Source organism: Bubalus bubalis, chromosome 7 (genome assembly GCF_019923935.1).
Source record: "Bubalus bubalis isolate 160015118507 breed Murrah chromosome 7, NDDB_SH_1, whole genome shotgun sequence".
Taxonomy (NCBI): Eukaryota; Metazoa; Chordata; class Mammalia; order Artiodactyla; family Bovidae; genus Bubalus; species Bubalus bubalis.
In genome coordinates this window covers 13,996,330-14,013,276 of record NC_059163.1, presented here as the reverse complement: position 1 = coordinate 14,013,276, position 16,947 = coordinate 13,996,330, and the positions used below count along the sequence as shown (strand labels likewise).

Below are 16,947 nucleotides of genomic sequence, written 5' to 3'. Positions count from 1 at the left end.
CTGAGAACTGGCGGAATCCCAGTCTTAGAGAAGGAGATGAGATGAGATGTCCCAGTTCAACAGCAAGGCAGGAAAAAAGGGGGGATTTCTTATTCCTCCACTTTTTATTCTATTCAGGCCCTTGGTGGACTAGGTGATGCCCACCCACATTGGGGAGAATCAACCTGCTTTATTGAGCCTACCCATTCGAATGCTAATCTCACAAGAAAACACCCTCACAAAGACACTCAAGCATGATCTTTAATGTGGGCACCCTGGCCAGTCTATCTGATACACAGAATTAACCCTCACACTGAGCTTTTCCTAATTTACCTCTTGGACTTTTCTTGTGCCATTCATGTCACCAGGCAGTCCTAGTCCATCATTTCCTCCTGGAAGAGTCTATTTGTTCCACTGTGGTCCTCTTGAATGTTATGTTCTCCAAAAACTCTTCCCTAATTTCTTCCCTAACAGGTGATATCTCTTGTGATGTTGAGCATCCTCTACATGCCTCTAAAAAAGATGATCTTTCCCTTCCTGCATTTTAGTAATGTCTTAGCTGCCCGTTCTGATGGTGGACATTTCTCAGATTCAAACCAAACTAATATGGAGATAAACAGTCATCCCCAGCATGTTCAAGCTGCAGGTGAGTTTGGACAGTGCATCAACTAACTCTGCGTCTTTTTCATCTAGAGCAGGCTACTTGGATGAAGATCAGATGCAAGTACTCTTGGAGCGGGCTCAAACAGAAGTTTTTTCTATAAAACAGAAGTTGGACAATGACTTGAAGCAGGAAAAGAAAAAACTCCACCAAAAACTAATAATTAAGAGAAGACGAGAGATGCTGCAAAAGGTATATAAGGAATTCTGACATTTATTTTTTGCATAATCATTGTGAACACCTACCAAGTGCCAGGTTCAGTGCCAGGCACTGGCGTCAGAAGGCTAGGATCCGAAGGGTGACTGGACAGGCATCCTGATGCACCATCTGCAGTTGATTGGTAGTGACTCTTTGGAATGCTGTGATAAGGCTTCGGTGGGTCCCGTCCAGCTCAGCAAAGCTGAGGGTTGTGGTCGATTAGTAATGTCTGCCAGGACAAGAGCCTAGCAGTGCTGGTTCCAGTGAATAATGACTGGTGGCTACTATAGTGTTTATGGAGTGTTTACTTAGCATTGTGCTAAGTGTATTATGTATCTTATTTAATTGTTTTATTAACCTGTGAGGTAGACACTACTATTTTCTGTCTTTTTTCTGACGAAGACATTGAACCTGAGAGGGCTTAAGTGTTGTGATCTATTTGAGCTACTACAGAAAATACTGTAGACTAGGTGGCTTATAAAGAACAAAAATTGATATGTCACAGTTCTGGAGGCTGGAAGTCCAAGATCAGGGTTCCAGCAAGGTCAGGTTCTGATGGACACCCTCTTCAGGTTGCAGATGATAGACTCCTTGCTGGTGGAAGAAGTCAGAAGGGTGGAAGGTGGGGAGGGAGCTCTGTGGGTGGGGGTGGGGCTGCTTTTGCAAGGACACTAATTTCATTCAGGGGGCTCCATCCTCATGCCCTAAGCTCCTTTCCAAAGCTTCCTCACCTACATCCTCAGAACACGTGTTAGATTTCAACATCTGCATGTTGGGGGAACACAAGCATTCAGATTACAGCATTAAGTAATGAGGTCAAGGTCACATGTTTAGTGATTGGCAGTTGTGGGATTGAGTCCAGGACTGTGTGACGTAGACTCTCAGCCTTGCCCTTGACGCTAACCTGCTCAGTTGTTTGCCCACCTGGAGAGGGGGCAAACACAGCAAACACAGAAGTGCACCCTGTGCTGTCTTCATGCTCTGGTAGCGCAGAAGTCACCGTCACCTGGGGAAGGCTGCACAGAGCAGGTGCAGCTGAACCTGAGTCCTGGGGACAGGGAGCATCTGATGTGTGCAAGACAGGAGGGACCTTACAGGTGGTGGGCAGGCATCTTGTTCAAACGTGAAGGATTCAGGCAAGGGTGCCCTGCTGTGCGTGGAGCTCCAAGAACATGAGGATTGAGAGGGCAGGGGCTGGAGGAGGCACGCCCAGGAAGCAACACCTCTTCAACGAGGGCAGTGTGCTGGGGTGACAGCTGACTTTCATCCAAGGACGAGGGAACACTGACGTGTCCCTGAACACTGAAGTTTTCAGGAGAAGTGATGCCAAAAACTCAATCTCTGTGCACCAGTGCCGAATCAAATCTCAGAGACAGAGTTTTAGGTGAAGTAGAAAAGCAAAGCTTTATTGCTTTCTCAGGCAAAGGAGGACAGAGCAGGCCCTTGCTCTGAAAAACTGTGTCCCCACCTGGGAGGATTTGGAGAGTTTTATAGCTATACCTTAAGGGCGGTACTGCTGATAAGGATCAGGGTGTGTGAAGGGCCTGCACTTCTTTAATCTGGCCTCAGGTGGTCTCTTGATGAGCAGGTTATCAAGCTGGCACCTTCTCTGAAATGAAGAATGCTAACACCTTCCATGATGCTGTTAAAGGGCTGCACTCAATATGCCAGTAAATTGGTAAACTCAGCAGTGGTGACAGGACTGGAAAAGGTCACTTTCTGTTCCAACCCCAAAGAAGGGCAATGCCAAAGAATGTTCAAAATACTGCACAATTACACTAATCTCACATTCTAGAAAAGTAATGCTCAAAATTCTCCAAGCCACGCTTCAACAGTACATGAGCTGTGAATTTCCAGATGTTAAAGCTGGATTTAGAAAAGGCAGAGGAACCAGAGATCAAATTGCCAACATCTGTTGGGTCATAGAAAAAGCAAGAGAGTTCCAGAAAAACATCTACTTCTGCTTTATTGATTATGCCAAAGCCTTTGACTGTGTAGATCATAACAAACTGTGGAAAATTCTTTAAGAGATGGGAATACCAGACCACCTTACCTGCCTCCTGGGAAATCTGTATGCAGGTCAAGAAGCAACAGTTCGAACCAGACATGGAACAACAGACTGGTTCCAAATCGGGAAAGGAGTATGTCAAGGCTGTATATTGTCACCCTGCTTATTTAACTTATATGCAGAGTACATCATGCAAAATGCCAGGCTGGATGAAGCACAAGCTGGATTCAAGATTGCTGGGAGAAATATCAGTAACCTCAGATATGCAGATGACACCACCATTAGGGGAGAGAGTGAAGAGGAACTAAAGAGCCTCTTGATGAAAGTGAAAGAGGAGAGTGAAAAAGTTGGCCTAAAACTCAACATTCAGAAAACTAAGATCATGGCATCCGGTCCCATCATTTCATGGCAAATAGATGGGGAAACAATGGAAACAGTGACAGACTTTATTTTCTTGGGCTCCAAAATCACTGCAGATGGTGACTGCAACCATGAAATTAAAAGACGCTTACTCCTTGGAAGGAAAGTTATGACCAACCTAGATAGCATATTCAAAAGCAGAGATATTACTTTGCCAACAAAGGTCCATCTAGTCAAAGCTATGGTTTTTCCAGTAGTCGTGTATGGATATGAGAATTGGACTATAAAGAAAGCTGAGCACTGAAGAATTCATGCTTTAGAACTGTGGTGTTGGAGAGGACTCTTGAGAGTCCCTTGGATTGCAAGGAGATCCAACTAGTCAATCCTAAAAGAAATCAGTCCTGAATATTCAATGGAAGGACTGATGTTGAAGCTGAAACTCCAATACTTTGGCCACCTGATACGAAGAACTGACTCCTTGGAAAAGACCCTGATGCCAGGAACGATTGAAGGCAGGAGGAGAAGGGGACAACAGAAGATGAGATGGTTGGATGGCATCACGGACTTGATGGACATGAGTTGAGTAAGCTCCGGGAGTTGGTGATGGACAGGGAAGCCTGGCATGCTGCAGTCCATGGGGTCACAAAGAGTCGGACACAACTGAGCGACTGAACTGAACATCTTCTATTAGATGGGAGTTTCAGTTCTGCAGAAGAGACCATAGATATTGTTATATGTATCCCTTGAGGCAGAACCAGGACCCTGCCCCATGGCTGCACTATTGTTTCTTGACTGCTCCTCCCTTGTCTCCAGTCCCCTCCGTTCCCTGATTAGAAACTGAAAGGTTTCAGTGCCCAGGATCACCACAGAGTCCTGCTTGGTTTCAGAAGGAAGATCAGATTTGGAATTTAGGAAGCTCAGTTGAGCAGCCTGTCAGATAGAATTGAAGGAGCCCTAAGGTACAGACCTATGGGAGGCTCTCGCACTTGACCAGATCAGAAGTGATGAGACCATGTCCTGAGCATGGGAACAAGGACAGATTCAGGAGATATGAGATATCAGGATGACATAGGTGGCTGTCAGGATGACGTAGGTGGTACCATTCAGGAAGGAAGGGGAAGCAGGATAACTTAAATTGACTGATAGAAACTCTACTTTTATTACCAAATGTTGAGCCCAACAGGAAGCTGTGATTCTTATTTCAGCCATTGAACTCCACCCCAACTTCAACATTGCCTCATCCATCTCCATTGGCTCAAGGATCAAAGCAATGGGGCTTATAGCCATATTTCTCTGATGGTCTGGCCTGGTTCAAGGTTAGGATCTGCAAGGATGGATGAACTGCAGAGATTCCAGTGATTTTCCATGAACACAATTTCTTACAGTTGCTTTTGCTAAATCTTGTGAGTGCCACAGGGTGGGAATGCCACTCTGCAAAGGCAAAGGTTTGTGTTGTATCCCCAGCACTGAGGACACATTGCAGGTTCTTAACCAGTATTTATAGAAGGAAGGAAATGACACTCTCAGGTCACCTGAACCCATGAACAGAAGATATGTTTGTGCAAAATAGAACCCAGACTATCTGCTGGGTACACTATTATAGGCTTTGCTTTTTATTTCTTCCTTACAATGAGAAGCTGGGTGTGCAACCCTGTGGACTATATATACAGTCCATGGAATTCTCCAGGCCAGAATACTGGAGTGGGTGGCCTTTCCCTTCTCCAGGGGATTTTCCCAACCCAGGGATTGAACCCAGGTCTCCCTCACTGAAGGGGGAATCTTTACCAGCTGAGCCACAGGGAAGCCCCATGGGTACACTATTATAAATAACACTGTGATTGACATCTCTGTGCATGTCAGCTTTTTTCCCATCACAGGGCCTTTTACACCTTCTGTTATTTCGTCCAGAAATATCCTTTCCCCCGTCTTCACTAGACTGAGGTATGACCTCACCTCTCAGATCTCTCTTGGGGCTCCTTTATTTTTTAACATTTTTTAAATTCATAGTAGCATAATTATAGCAAATATAATTACATTTGATGGTGGTTAGTCTTTTTTTTTTTCTTTTCCATTATAGTTTATCACAGGATATTGTATATAGTTCCCCATGCTCTACAGAAGGACCTTGTTGTTTATCCATATAGATCTTCTTCTTTAAAAAGCCTCTGTGACCTCCTTATTTAAATTGTCTCTCATGGAGCTCAGGGTTTTTTCTCTTAGAATATCTTGATTTTCAGTTCCTACGTGCCTGAGATGTGGTAATAATAATAGCAGACATTCATTGAGGCCAACTCTGCACCAAGCCCTTCTCTAAGAGCTACCTACACATTTTATCTGGAGCGAAACGAGGACTGCAGCCCAAGAGGCAGCATCTCTGATATCTCTGAGAGACTGCTCCAAAGCAGCCGTGGGGGAAGGTCAATATATAAGATTTTAGTAGTGAAGGGGGAGTTCAGTACCATTAAGCACTCATTTTACAAAAGGTTTTTTGGTAGTCATGAGGATCTGATGTCACCATGAAGGGATTTAGTGCTTCTCTAGATACGAGGAGATGCAAGGGTTGAGATCTTGAAATCTGTTTCTAAAAACGTCCAACTATCTAGAGTCCTGTCCCACCAGGGTTCCTGGAGCACAGAGTGTCTCACTCACGCTGAACTCCCTCAGGGGTGTTGAAGGTTACCAGCCATAGCAGCATGGGCTTCAGTCTCCGTGGAGGCAGGTGGCAAATGCCTTTGTTGTTCAGTTGGCAATGTTCTTGGTAAGTGCCAATTTGTAGTTGACACATGTCTTAAGCATTTCATTGACTCCTCACAGCTACTCTATGAGGTAGATCCTATTATTATCCTCTTTTTATAGTTTAGACACTGGACACACAGAAAGGGCTAGACCTGCGTTTGGGGTAAGTCAGCTTGTAAGTGGAAGAGCCAGGATTGGAACCCAGGTGGTCTGCCTCTTGAGCTTTACCTACTCAATAAATACGTGTTCAACAAAAGTCAAACAAATGAAGTTTTCACTACATTTTCAGTTATTTTCTTAAGAGTAATTTTCTTTTTTGTGGGGGAACACTTATCAGCTTTATTAACTTACTTAAAAGCCATGAAACCTCAAACAAAAGAGACAATGCTTAAGTTCAGCTGGGTGAAGCAAATTAAGCTTTTTCCTTTGCCTGGATCCTCACCATAAATCTTGCCTTTGAATTATCAAATTTGCCACCCCTTGCCTTTGGAATATTGTGATTAACATAGACAGAGGCAGATTTTGTCTAGTCCAGGAGGTGAGAGCAAGAAAGAAAAAATACTGTGAGTGAAGAAGGTGGGAAAAAGATGACCTGGATCCTTCTTTGAAATACATAAAAGATGATCACATTTTACTAAAGTTCAATCAAGTTACATGCTCTTCTACTTTGGGGAGGATGTGTTAAGAAGACAGAGTCTTGTGCTTGCTTTGGCAGCACATACACTAAAATTGGAATGATACAGAGAAGATTAGCATGGCCCCTGCATAAGGATGACATGCAAATTCATTCCATATTTTTTTATAGCTGATTCACATTGTTGTACAGCAGAAACTAACACAGCACTATGGAGAACAGTGTGGAGATTCCTTAAAAAACTGGAAATAGAACTGCCATATGACCCAACAATCCCACTGCTGGGCATACACACTGAGGAAACCAGAATTGAAAGAGACACGTGTACCCCAATGTTCATCACAGCACTGTTTATAATAGCCAGGACATGGAAGCAACCTAGATGTCCATCAGCAGATGAATGGATAAGAAAGCTGTGGTACATATACACAATGGAGTATTACTCAGCCATTAAAAAGAATACATTTGAATCAGTTCTAATGAGGTGGATGAAACTGGAGCCTATTATACAGAGTGAAGTAAGCCAGAAAGAAAAACACCAATACAGTATACTAATGCATATATATGGAATTTAGAAAGATGGTAACGACAGCCCTGTATGCGAGACAGCAAAACAGACACAGATGTATAGAACAGTCTTTTGGACTCTGTGGGAGAGGGAGGGGTTGATGATTTGGAAGAATGGCATTAAAACATGTATAATATCATATAAGAAATGAATTGCCAGTCCAGGTTTGATGCAGGATACAGGAAGCTTGGGGCTGGTGCACTGGGATGACCCAGAGGGATGGTATGGGGAGGGATGTGGGAGGGGGGTTCAGGATGGGGAACACGTGTACACCCGTGGCAGATTCATGTTGATGTATGGCAAAACCAATACAATATTGTAAAGTAAAAAAATATATACAAATTAATTAATTAATTAAAAAAAAAAGAAAAATTAGCCATTAATACTGAATACCACATACAATGAGAATTACTGGTATATTTAATCTACCACATTTCTAAAGCATACAATCACTCCTATTAATATAAATTTAAGCCGGCTATACTGGTTTTGGGCTTCCCAGGTGGTGCAGTGGTAAAGAACCCACCTGCCAGTGCAGGAGACGTAAGAGACCTGGGCTTGATCCCTGGTTCGGGAAGATTCCCCTGGAGGAAGAAATGGCAACCCCCTCCAGTATACTTGCCTGCAGAATCCCATGGACAGAGGAGCCTGGCAGGCTACGGTCTATAGGGTCACAAAGAGTTGGACATGACTGAAGCTACTTCATGGGGTCGCAAAGAGTCGGACACGACTGAGCGACTGAACTGAACTGAACTGAAGCGACTTCATGCACATGTGCACACACACTGCCTTTACCAAAGTTAATGTACTCATAAGGAAATCTTGAGAACTTTAGTGAAGTCACCTCTCCACAGCTCCTGGTGCTAATCCCAGAGGTCAAAGAATTGTTTTGATTGAGAAAAACACAAACATAACCGAAGAAAAAATAACTGAGACAAGGGAAAAAAAAAAAAGAATCTTAATAGAAACGTCCTCTCTTGTCGTTTAAGGCTTGACTGTGGGGAGAAATCAATAGTCCTTCCAACTCTGAACACACTCTTGAAGTATTTCTCTCCTGTTGGCCTATTTGCAGAAAAATTTGGTTGGTTTTCCTTTTATTTCGTCTAGTATTTACAATAATTTTTTAATTTTTAATTGATGATAATTGCTTTACAAACTTGTGTTGGTTTTTGCTGTACAACAAAGTGATTCAGCCATAAATGTGTGTGTGTGTGTGTATATATATATATATATACACCTTATATATATAAACACACACACATACATAGCTTATATATATATACACATACATACCTTATATATATATACATACATACCTTATATATATACATGCATACCTTTTATATATATATACATACATACCATATATATATATATAAGCCATATATATATATATATATATATATATGCCTCCTTCCCCACACCCCAGCCTGCCTCTCTAGGTCATGCTCGAGGGCCAGGCTGGGCTTCCTGTGCTACACAGCAGGTTCCCACTAGCTATCTGTTTTACACATGGTGGTGTATATATGTCAGTGTTACACTCTCAACTTAGTTGGTTTTAGAAGAGCAAAGCATTCATTCAAAGTAACCATTCGGTAGTTCCTTTTTCCTCTGCTGCTGTCATACTTTGGCTCTCTCCATCGGTCTTTAAGAACATCAGTTCCTTTTTTTAAAGAATAATTTGCCAAACGTGTGATAGTTGGGGAAAGAGCTGTTGATGTTCTGCGCCTCCTGCAACTATTCCCCAAAGTGTTTTCTTGAGGGCTGTACCTGCCAAGCCCCGCCCCCTGCTAATTGTCCGCTCTGGAATTGCTGGCAGCACAAGGAACAGCGGAGGGAGCAGCTGTCCATTGCTGAAGCCTCCGGGGCTGCTGAGGATGCCGGCCAGTACCTGGGCCAGTGGCGGGGCCTGATGGCTGAGCACAGCGCCGCCCTGGAGGAGCTGCAGGAGCGCCTGGACCAGGCTGCCCTGGACGAGCTCAGGGCCCTGACCCTCTCGCTGTCCGAGAAAGCCACGGAGGAGCTGCGACGCCTGCAGAACTCAGGGATGACCCAGGAGCTACTCAAGCGTGGGGTGCCTTGGCTCTTCCTGCAGCAGATCCTGGAGGAGCACAGCAGGGACCTGGCAGCCCGGGCTGAGAGGCTGGAGGGCGAGGAGAGGGACCGGGGCCAGGAGGGCGTCCAGAGCGTGAGGCAGAGACTGAAGGACGATGCGCTGGAGGCCTCCACGGAGGAGCAGGCGGAGCTGAGACACTGGGAGCACTTGATCTTCACGTGAGTCTTAATCCCTGTGTGTTGCCCTCTCCTCCTCTGTTCCTATTGGTGGGGGAGGGATTCCACCTGCTGGTTATGGGCATAGCCAGACACATGACACCTGATCCTGAGTCTGAGATTTGATGTGGCCCAAAGCGGAGCTTTGGCCACCTGATGCAAAGAACTGACTCATTTGAAAAGACCCTGATGCTGGGAAAGATTGAAGGCAGGAGGAGAAGGGGACAACAGAGGATGAGATGGTTGGATGGCATCACTGACTTAATGGACATGAATTTGAGTAAACTCCAGGACACAGAGGCCTGGCATGCTGCAGTCCATAGGGTCACAAAGAGTCGGACATGACAGCAACTGAATTAAACTAAAATAAAGGGGGCCTTCGGTTATGTGATAGATGCCAGCAAAGCTTTGGCAGCTGTTTGGGGGTGGTACATCAGATTGGAAACTGGAGGAGCCTCAAACACCACCTGCATGGGGCAACAGAAAGGAATGAAATGTGGGCAGTGTAACAAAAATCTGGGTTTAAATCCCAGCACCACCACCAGTTGTCTGAGTGTAGATAAGTTACTTAACCTCTCTGAGCCTCATCTTTCTTGTCTGTGGAATGGGATGACAATGCTCAGTCATTTATGGTGTTTTGAGTAGCACATGATGCTACTGGGTTGTTAGAAAGTGAAGAAAGCATTTTATAAGAAGTCGGGAGGTAAATTTTCTAGTTCTGATTCCATGACTCAGTGATACCCTCAAGGATTCAGCCCTCAACACCTTTCTGCTCTGCTATACTCAACGTGCTGCCTTGGTCCTTGGGCTCATCCCTTCATGGTTTCATGATGGCTGCTGCAGCTCCAGGCAGCACACACATCATCTCTTTCTAACATCGGCAGCATTGATCTTCCCTATCCTATTGGGCAGGACTACATCATAAGTCCATGCCAAACTGTTCACCTGCTAGGAGGCTGGAAAGGCCATGATTGTCTTAGACTAGAGGGCAGCACTTTTTCTTTAGGCTTCGAGGGCTACATGGTTTCTGTAGCAGCTATTCAACTCTGGCCGCAGCATGAAAGCAGCTACAGACAACCCGTAAATGAACATCACTCTGTTCCAATAGAACTTTATTGACAAAAACAAACAGTGGGCCAGATTTGGTCCATAAGCCACAGATTGCCAAGTCCTGCCTTAGACCACTCAGGATTCCCTCCCTTGGGCTACTAGGGGTGTTTATATCTCCAACATTGTTGGAGGATAACCCCTGTAAACAAAAGCTGAGCTGACAAGGGACAAGGAAGTGATTCTAGATTAGACCATTAGATCACCATCTAGCAAAATGCCAACTCCCAGCATTGACGAGGGGTTGCGTGAGCGAGTATGTCAGTCTTTTAACACAACCTTTGATCAGAAATAAGTGGATGGTAAGAGGCACCTGCTATCATCACTGCCATCATTCCTGTGCAGGAAGAACTCAGATTATCAGGAGGAGAACAGACACACAGGTAGATGATTGTGATGAGCAAAGCAGGAGCAATTTACCAGGTGATCATGTGAAGGATCAGGATCTTTACCACGATAGGAAGGAGGTACATTTTGGGTGCTAGCCTCTGAGCTGGTACTGGGAGCCAGAGATGAGGGGACCCTACCCACTGGTGCTGTGCTGAGAGGAGGCAGGACTGGGTGGTGAGCAGTTTGGTGGGTCCTTGTCTGGGTGTGAAATGGGGAGACCAGTCTCACTGCACAAAGAAACAAAATAAAAAACCCCACCAACAGCAGCACAGTGGAGGGAAACAATAACCCCCACCTCCCTAGTCTACTTATTTATTTATTTTTTATTTTAGTCTACTTATTTAGAGTAATAGAAACTGTTTACGTATAAGGGCATAGTTGTGGGCATTTGGCTATGACTTAGTGCTACTTCCTTAAACCAATGGACTCACGAATCAATATTCCATCAAGTTGCTTTCTCTTTGAACAAAGCAACCCAGAAAACCCTATTCAAGTGAATAAACAAAACCAAAGCCCTCTGACCATTCTTTCCTCAGTGTGACCATTCCACAGTTTAACTTGGATCTTAGCCGCAATTTCAATTCTGAATCTACAGCTCTTTTGATTAGAAATGGTTATATTGACATAGGACATCCCAGGTGGCTTAGTGGTAAAGAATCCACTTGGCAGTGCAGGAGACACAGGATACATGGGTTCAATCCCTGGATCAGGAAGATCCTCTATTTGAGGAGGAAATGGCAACCCACTCCAGTATTCTTGCCTGGAGAATTCCATGGACAGAGAAGCCTGGTGGGCTAGAGTCAATAGGGGTCACAAAGACTTGGACACAACTTAGCAACTGAGCATATACACAATTATTGACATAGGATCATAGAGGGGGTATTGGGGATGGGGGGGCAGGTAGGGGAAGGAGTCCCTCCCAGTATATTTGCTCAGTCTGTCTGTCCACCTCCTCTCTTGAACCCCATGCTGCTTGCTTGACATCTGTGGTCTTCTCCACTTGCATCAAAGCCTGGGCTCTCCTTGAACCCTTTCAGGGACACCAGATAGCAGAGCGTTGTTCTGCAACGCCCGTCCTTCCTTGGTGGCAGTTACATCCATGGAGCAGGGTCCTCCCGGACTCTGTGATGCAGTGTCTCCTCCTTAAGTGCTCTTCCCTGGGGACTGACCCTCTGCCCAGCAAGGAGAGGCCACAGGTGTTGTGGAGAGGGAGGTTATCTTGGTGTGGCTGAAGTGACCTCTCCCTTCTTTCTCATCTCTCTTTTTTTCATGGTTCTGTCCTTGTTTAGCTCACAGTCTTTGTTAGTTTTTGTTGACTTGAACAAAAAAGATGTTGTCTTCTCCAAGCCCGTACAAATCAGACCCTTAAATGCCACTTCTTATTTGCACAAGCTGTTCTCAGCAGTAATTATTCAGCTCAATCTGCATTTGACCAAAGTTTCTTTGCTCCATCCAATCTGTTTGAGCTGCCTTTTTAAAGTCTGTGGATTGGACTTGACATTCTCATTACTGGATGGTCACCTTCTTCGCCTTCATTTGGTTCCATTTTGCTGGAATATTACTAAAGCTGCCGCTGATAAAACAGGAAAAGAGAAATCTTACTTTTCTATCAGAAAACCTCTATGATTTTCCCTAGGGTTAAAGAGGGTCAACTAACAGTATACACAATGTGAGTCTGCTTATATATACTTTGCTTATTTAAGACTCTAAGAGGTTTCAGCCTTTATTTCTGAGGCATTAAGTAGAAATGACTTTGCACAATAGTTTGTAAACATGTTTTTATAAGTTTCCTCATTTCAAGCGGGATGGAGTTGCTGTAAACCTGGTCTGAGGAAGTGAGAATTAATCAAGATGCATATTTTACCAAGGTCTTTAAGACCTTGTTTCTAAACTCCTGCCTGGATGTTAAACTCCTGCAGGGCAAAGACAGTCTCCCGCGTTCCTGTATGATCCTGGTGCCTATCTAGTTGAGGATCAAGACCAGATCACCCAGCACATGTGTGCATGTCCAGGTGTGTCTAACACTTTGTATTCTCACAGACTGTAGCCCCCCAGGCTCCTCTGCCCATGCAATTCTCCAAACAAGAATAACTGGAGTGGGCTGCCATTTCTTTCTCCAGGGAATCTTCCCAACCCAGAGATCAAACCCTCATCTCTTGCATCTCCTGCATTGGCAGGCACACTCTTTACTGCTAGGCACCACCTGGGAAGTCCCTAGACCACCTAGGGAAGAATAAAGACTCAAATTCATCTCAGAGTTACTTTCACCTTAGAGACCACATGAGCAGCAAATATGTGGGGCAAGGATTTCCATGAAGGAAGGTACAAAGGAGCAGCTGTGGTTTCCTTATGTGCTTCAGAAAAATTGATGGGTCCCATGGAACCCTGTGGGCTTGAGGCCTTCAGACTGTTTCTGGTTGGGGGCCCACATCAGCTCTGAGAGTCTTATTCTGTTCCCAGGAGAGAACTTTCTAGCTGAGCCAAAATTGCACACCCCTCCGTGGAAATTTGGGCCTGATAGACCTGGCCCTGGCCTCCCACAGCAATGTCCTGCAGGTATTGCCAAATTTTAAAGCATCCACAAAGTGTATTTTCTGCAGCCAGTGCTGATCAGACATTGCCAGAATAATCAAACAGATGATATGATTCCATGTCTAACACAATATGGTGGCTCAGTGCTAAAGAATCAGTCTGCCAATGCAGGAAACACGGGGTCAATCCCTGGGTGGGGAAGATCCCCTGAAGAAAGAAATGACAACTCACTCCAGTATTCTTGATTGGAGAATCCCTTGGACAGAGGAGCCTGGAGGGCTACAGTCCATGGGGGTCACAGAGAGATACAACTGAGCAACTGAGCACGCACACACACACACACACACACACACACACACACACACCAGCATGACACGCATTAGGTGCTGAAGAAACCCATGTGGAATGAATGCCTGATCCAGGAGATGGCGGGCGTTTCCGGACATGGATTTGACTAATGGAATCTGAGCTTTGAATTTCCACTTCCCCATCCCCAGCACAACCCACCCTGTCTTCTTTTTTTTTGCAAGAACAGACCACTCTTCTTGCTTTTCCAGGAAGCTCTGCTCTTCTGCCTTCTCCCTGTCCGAAGAGGAGCTGCTTGGGATGAGGCAGGAAGTTCACGGCTGCTTCGCTCAGATGGACAGGAGCTTGGCCCTCCCCAAAATCCGGGCCCGAGTCCTGCTGCAACAATTCCAGACAGCTTGGCGAGAAGCAGAGTTCCTCAAACTGGACCAGGCCGTGGCCGCCCCTGAGCTGCAGGTAGGATGGGCGTCTTGGGGCCTCGTGCTGGCAGAGGCAGGGCCTCCTCCAGCTGCTAAGGCTGTAGAATCCAGCTCCAGTGCCGCCCTCAGCCCTGGCCATGTTAGCATCGGGCATTCCCGGAACCGCCTTAAGTTCTGTAGTGGACACCCTGGTACCTGGCTTTGCACTGTCTACCAGCGGTTATGAGTCTTCACTACTCATGGTTCACAGGTCCACCCCTCTCCTGGGCATTGATTGCCCTTGGTGGTGGGAGCCACCTGGCCTGAGAGGTGACTCTCCCTCCTGCCCCTTCCATAGCCACAGCCAGTGACCCACGCAGGAGGCTTAAGTAAGTGGCATGAGAAAGATGCTCACTTCGGCTCAGGTGGAAAAGGGCATCTCTGATTCCAGGGCTTGGAGGGTGATTGACAGATGCCTGTGTGAGCTAAGTCATTTCAGTCGTGTCTGACTCTTTGCAACCCCATGGACTGTAGCATGCCAGACTCCTCTGTCCATGGGATTCTCCAGGCAAGAATACTGGAATGGGCTGCCATGCCTTCCTCCAGGGGTCTTCCTGACCCAGGGATCGAACCCGAGTCTTCTGCATTGGCAGGTGTGTTCTTTACCACTAATGCCACTGGGAAAGCCCTGACATGCCTATAGTGAGCACCTGTTGCGTGCCACCGAGAGGCAACTCTTGGGTGCTGGGTTTACTCCGGAGCCCCCCATGGGCCAGTCAAGGCTAGAGCCCCTCACCTTACCTAGCCCTTTCTTCCTCCTGTCCTGGTTCCCACAGCTCCTGTGGCTTGCTCTGAACTCCTCTCTCAGGAAACAGCATTCACCCCAGTCCCTGCTGTCTCTGGCTCTGCCTCCGGGGAACCTGACCTCTACAAGGCCTTTGAACCTGCTGTTTCCTCTGCCAGGAACATCACAGGGCCAACTCTTTGCTGTTTCTTCACATCTCAGTTCAGATGTCATCTACACAGAGGTCCTCCCTGAGCACTATCCAAAGTCATCACCTCCTCAAGCATCCTTCAGAATGCTGTGCTCTTGCTTCTTCGTAGAATTGATCGTGATTTGAAATGTCCTGGTTACTCAATGTACTCATGGTCTGTGCACCAGCCCCCACCAACAAGCTCCGTGTTTGTAGTTCCCATTCACCACTCCATCCCAGCATCTAGAATGTGCCTGGCGCTTAGTAGGTGTGCAGTGAGTGTTATTGACTGAACCAACCAACCAGCAGATGTGGGCAGAATGTGGGGGACTTCCCTTGAGGTGATATCACATTGATGTTGAAAGCATTTCACATCACTTACACTTCTGTTAACTCAGCTGTGGTTAACAGCAGGGCTGGGAGTAGGTGTTCTGTCCTCATGTTACAGATGAGAAAACTGACCGAGAGGAAAAGGGAATTAATTGACTGAGGTAGGACAGAGTAGAAGGACTGGTCTTGGAGCTGGTGCTTTCTGACTTTAAACCCGGTGCTTCTCCTTGAGGAGGAGAAAAAAAATCAGCCACATCCTTTCTGAATAAAATCAGTGAACAGAACCAACTTGGAAGATTTTACATCGTTTCACATTAAAAAAAAAAGGGCTTCCCGGGTGGCACTAGCGGTGAAAAATTGCCTGCTGATGCAGCAGACACAGACGACTCAGGTTCAGTCCCTGGGTCGTGAAGATCCCCTGGAGAAGGAAATGGCAGCACACTCCAGTATTCTTGCCTAGAAAATTCCACAGACAGGGGGGCCTGGTGGGCTACAGTCCACAGGGTGACAAAGAGTTGGACACGATGACTTAGTATGCACATTAAAAAAAAATAGTGGGTTGAGAATTCCCTGGCAGTCCAGTGGTTAGAACTCTATGCTTCCACTGCAGGGGCCCTGGGTTCCATTCCTGGTTGGGGAACTAAGATCCCAGAGGCTCTGCAGCACAGCCTAAATAAATAAATACATGAAAATAGTTTTTCAAAAACGTTATGGTTTTTTTTTGAAGGGCTTTTTTTTTTTCTATTTCTCTTATTAGAATGTTGCAAGATACATAAAATGGTGATACTTACAGAGTTAGGGACAGGTTATACCCAAAAATGTGTAAAAGGTTTTGGAAGAGTGAGTTAAAAAATATATATATATATCCACGTAACTGAACTGAAGTGTGTTTCCCCTGCTTTTGAGCTGGACCAAGGACTGAAGGGCTGATCCCAGCAGGAATTAACTGTCTGACTGTAAGCTGTTCAAAGTTCTGGATTTTGAAAGTGAATTGGCCTTGTGTCCCAGAGGGGCAGAGCATCTGCCCTGGGCCTAAGGTTGGTCCCTGGAAACCCTGTAGAGATGCACGGGTGGAGGTGAGGGATGAAGCCTGCGGTTGGCTGAGCCTGGCTGTCTTCACCAGCAGCACCATGAGAAGAGCATCATGGCGGGCACACCTGGGAGGGCACCCCCAGGAGCCAGTCCATCGCCAGGCCCTCCTCCCCTGCCAGCCTGGGGGTGTGGGTGAGTTATCCTGCAGGCAAGCAAGCTGGGAGCTCGCACCTAAAAGATTTTTTATTCTTATTTTATCTTATTTTTCTTATCCATCATTTTTTCATCTAAATTGAGTATAAGGAAGATTACTGTGGGGATTGTTCAGTCCCGAAGTTGTGTCTGACTCTTTATGGCCCCATGCACTGCAGTGCACCAGGCTTCCCTGTCCTTCACCATCTCCTGGAGTGTGTTCAAATTCATGTCCATCGGGTCGGTGATGCCATCCAGCCATCTCATCCTC

General features: G+C 45.9%; 1 protein-coding gene and 1 pseudogene across 5 annotated transcripts in view; both read left to right on the top strand.

Annotated features, from left to right (window-relative positions):
- The window catches only part of EVC2 (EvC ciliary complex subunit 2), a 153,806-nt gene that overhangs the window by 89,742 nt on the left and 47,117 nt on the right, over positions 1–16,947 (top strand). For 4 of the 5 annotated variants that reach the window (XM_044945649.2, XM_006044374.4, XM_044945650.2 and 1 more), the window contains 3 exons: positions 673–832; positions 8,964–9,418; positions 14,002–14,206. In XM_044945649.2, the coding sequence (XP_044801584.2) occupies positions 673–832; positions 8,964–9,418; positions 14,002–14,206 (820 nt within the window). The remainder of the gene's footprint in view (positions 1–672; positions 833–8,963; positions 9,419–14,001; positions 14,207–16,947) is intronic. The other variant, XM_044945651.2, reaches the window with a different exon arrangement.
- Positions 6,642–6,741, top strand: LOC112586325 (annotated as a pseudogene).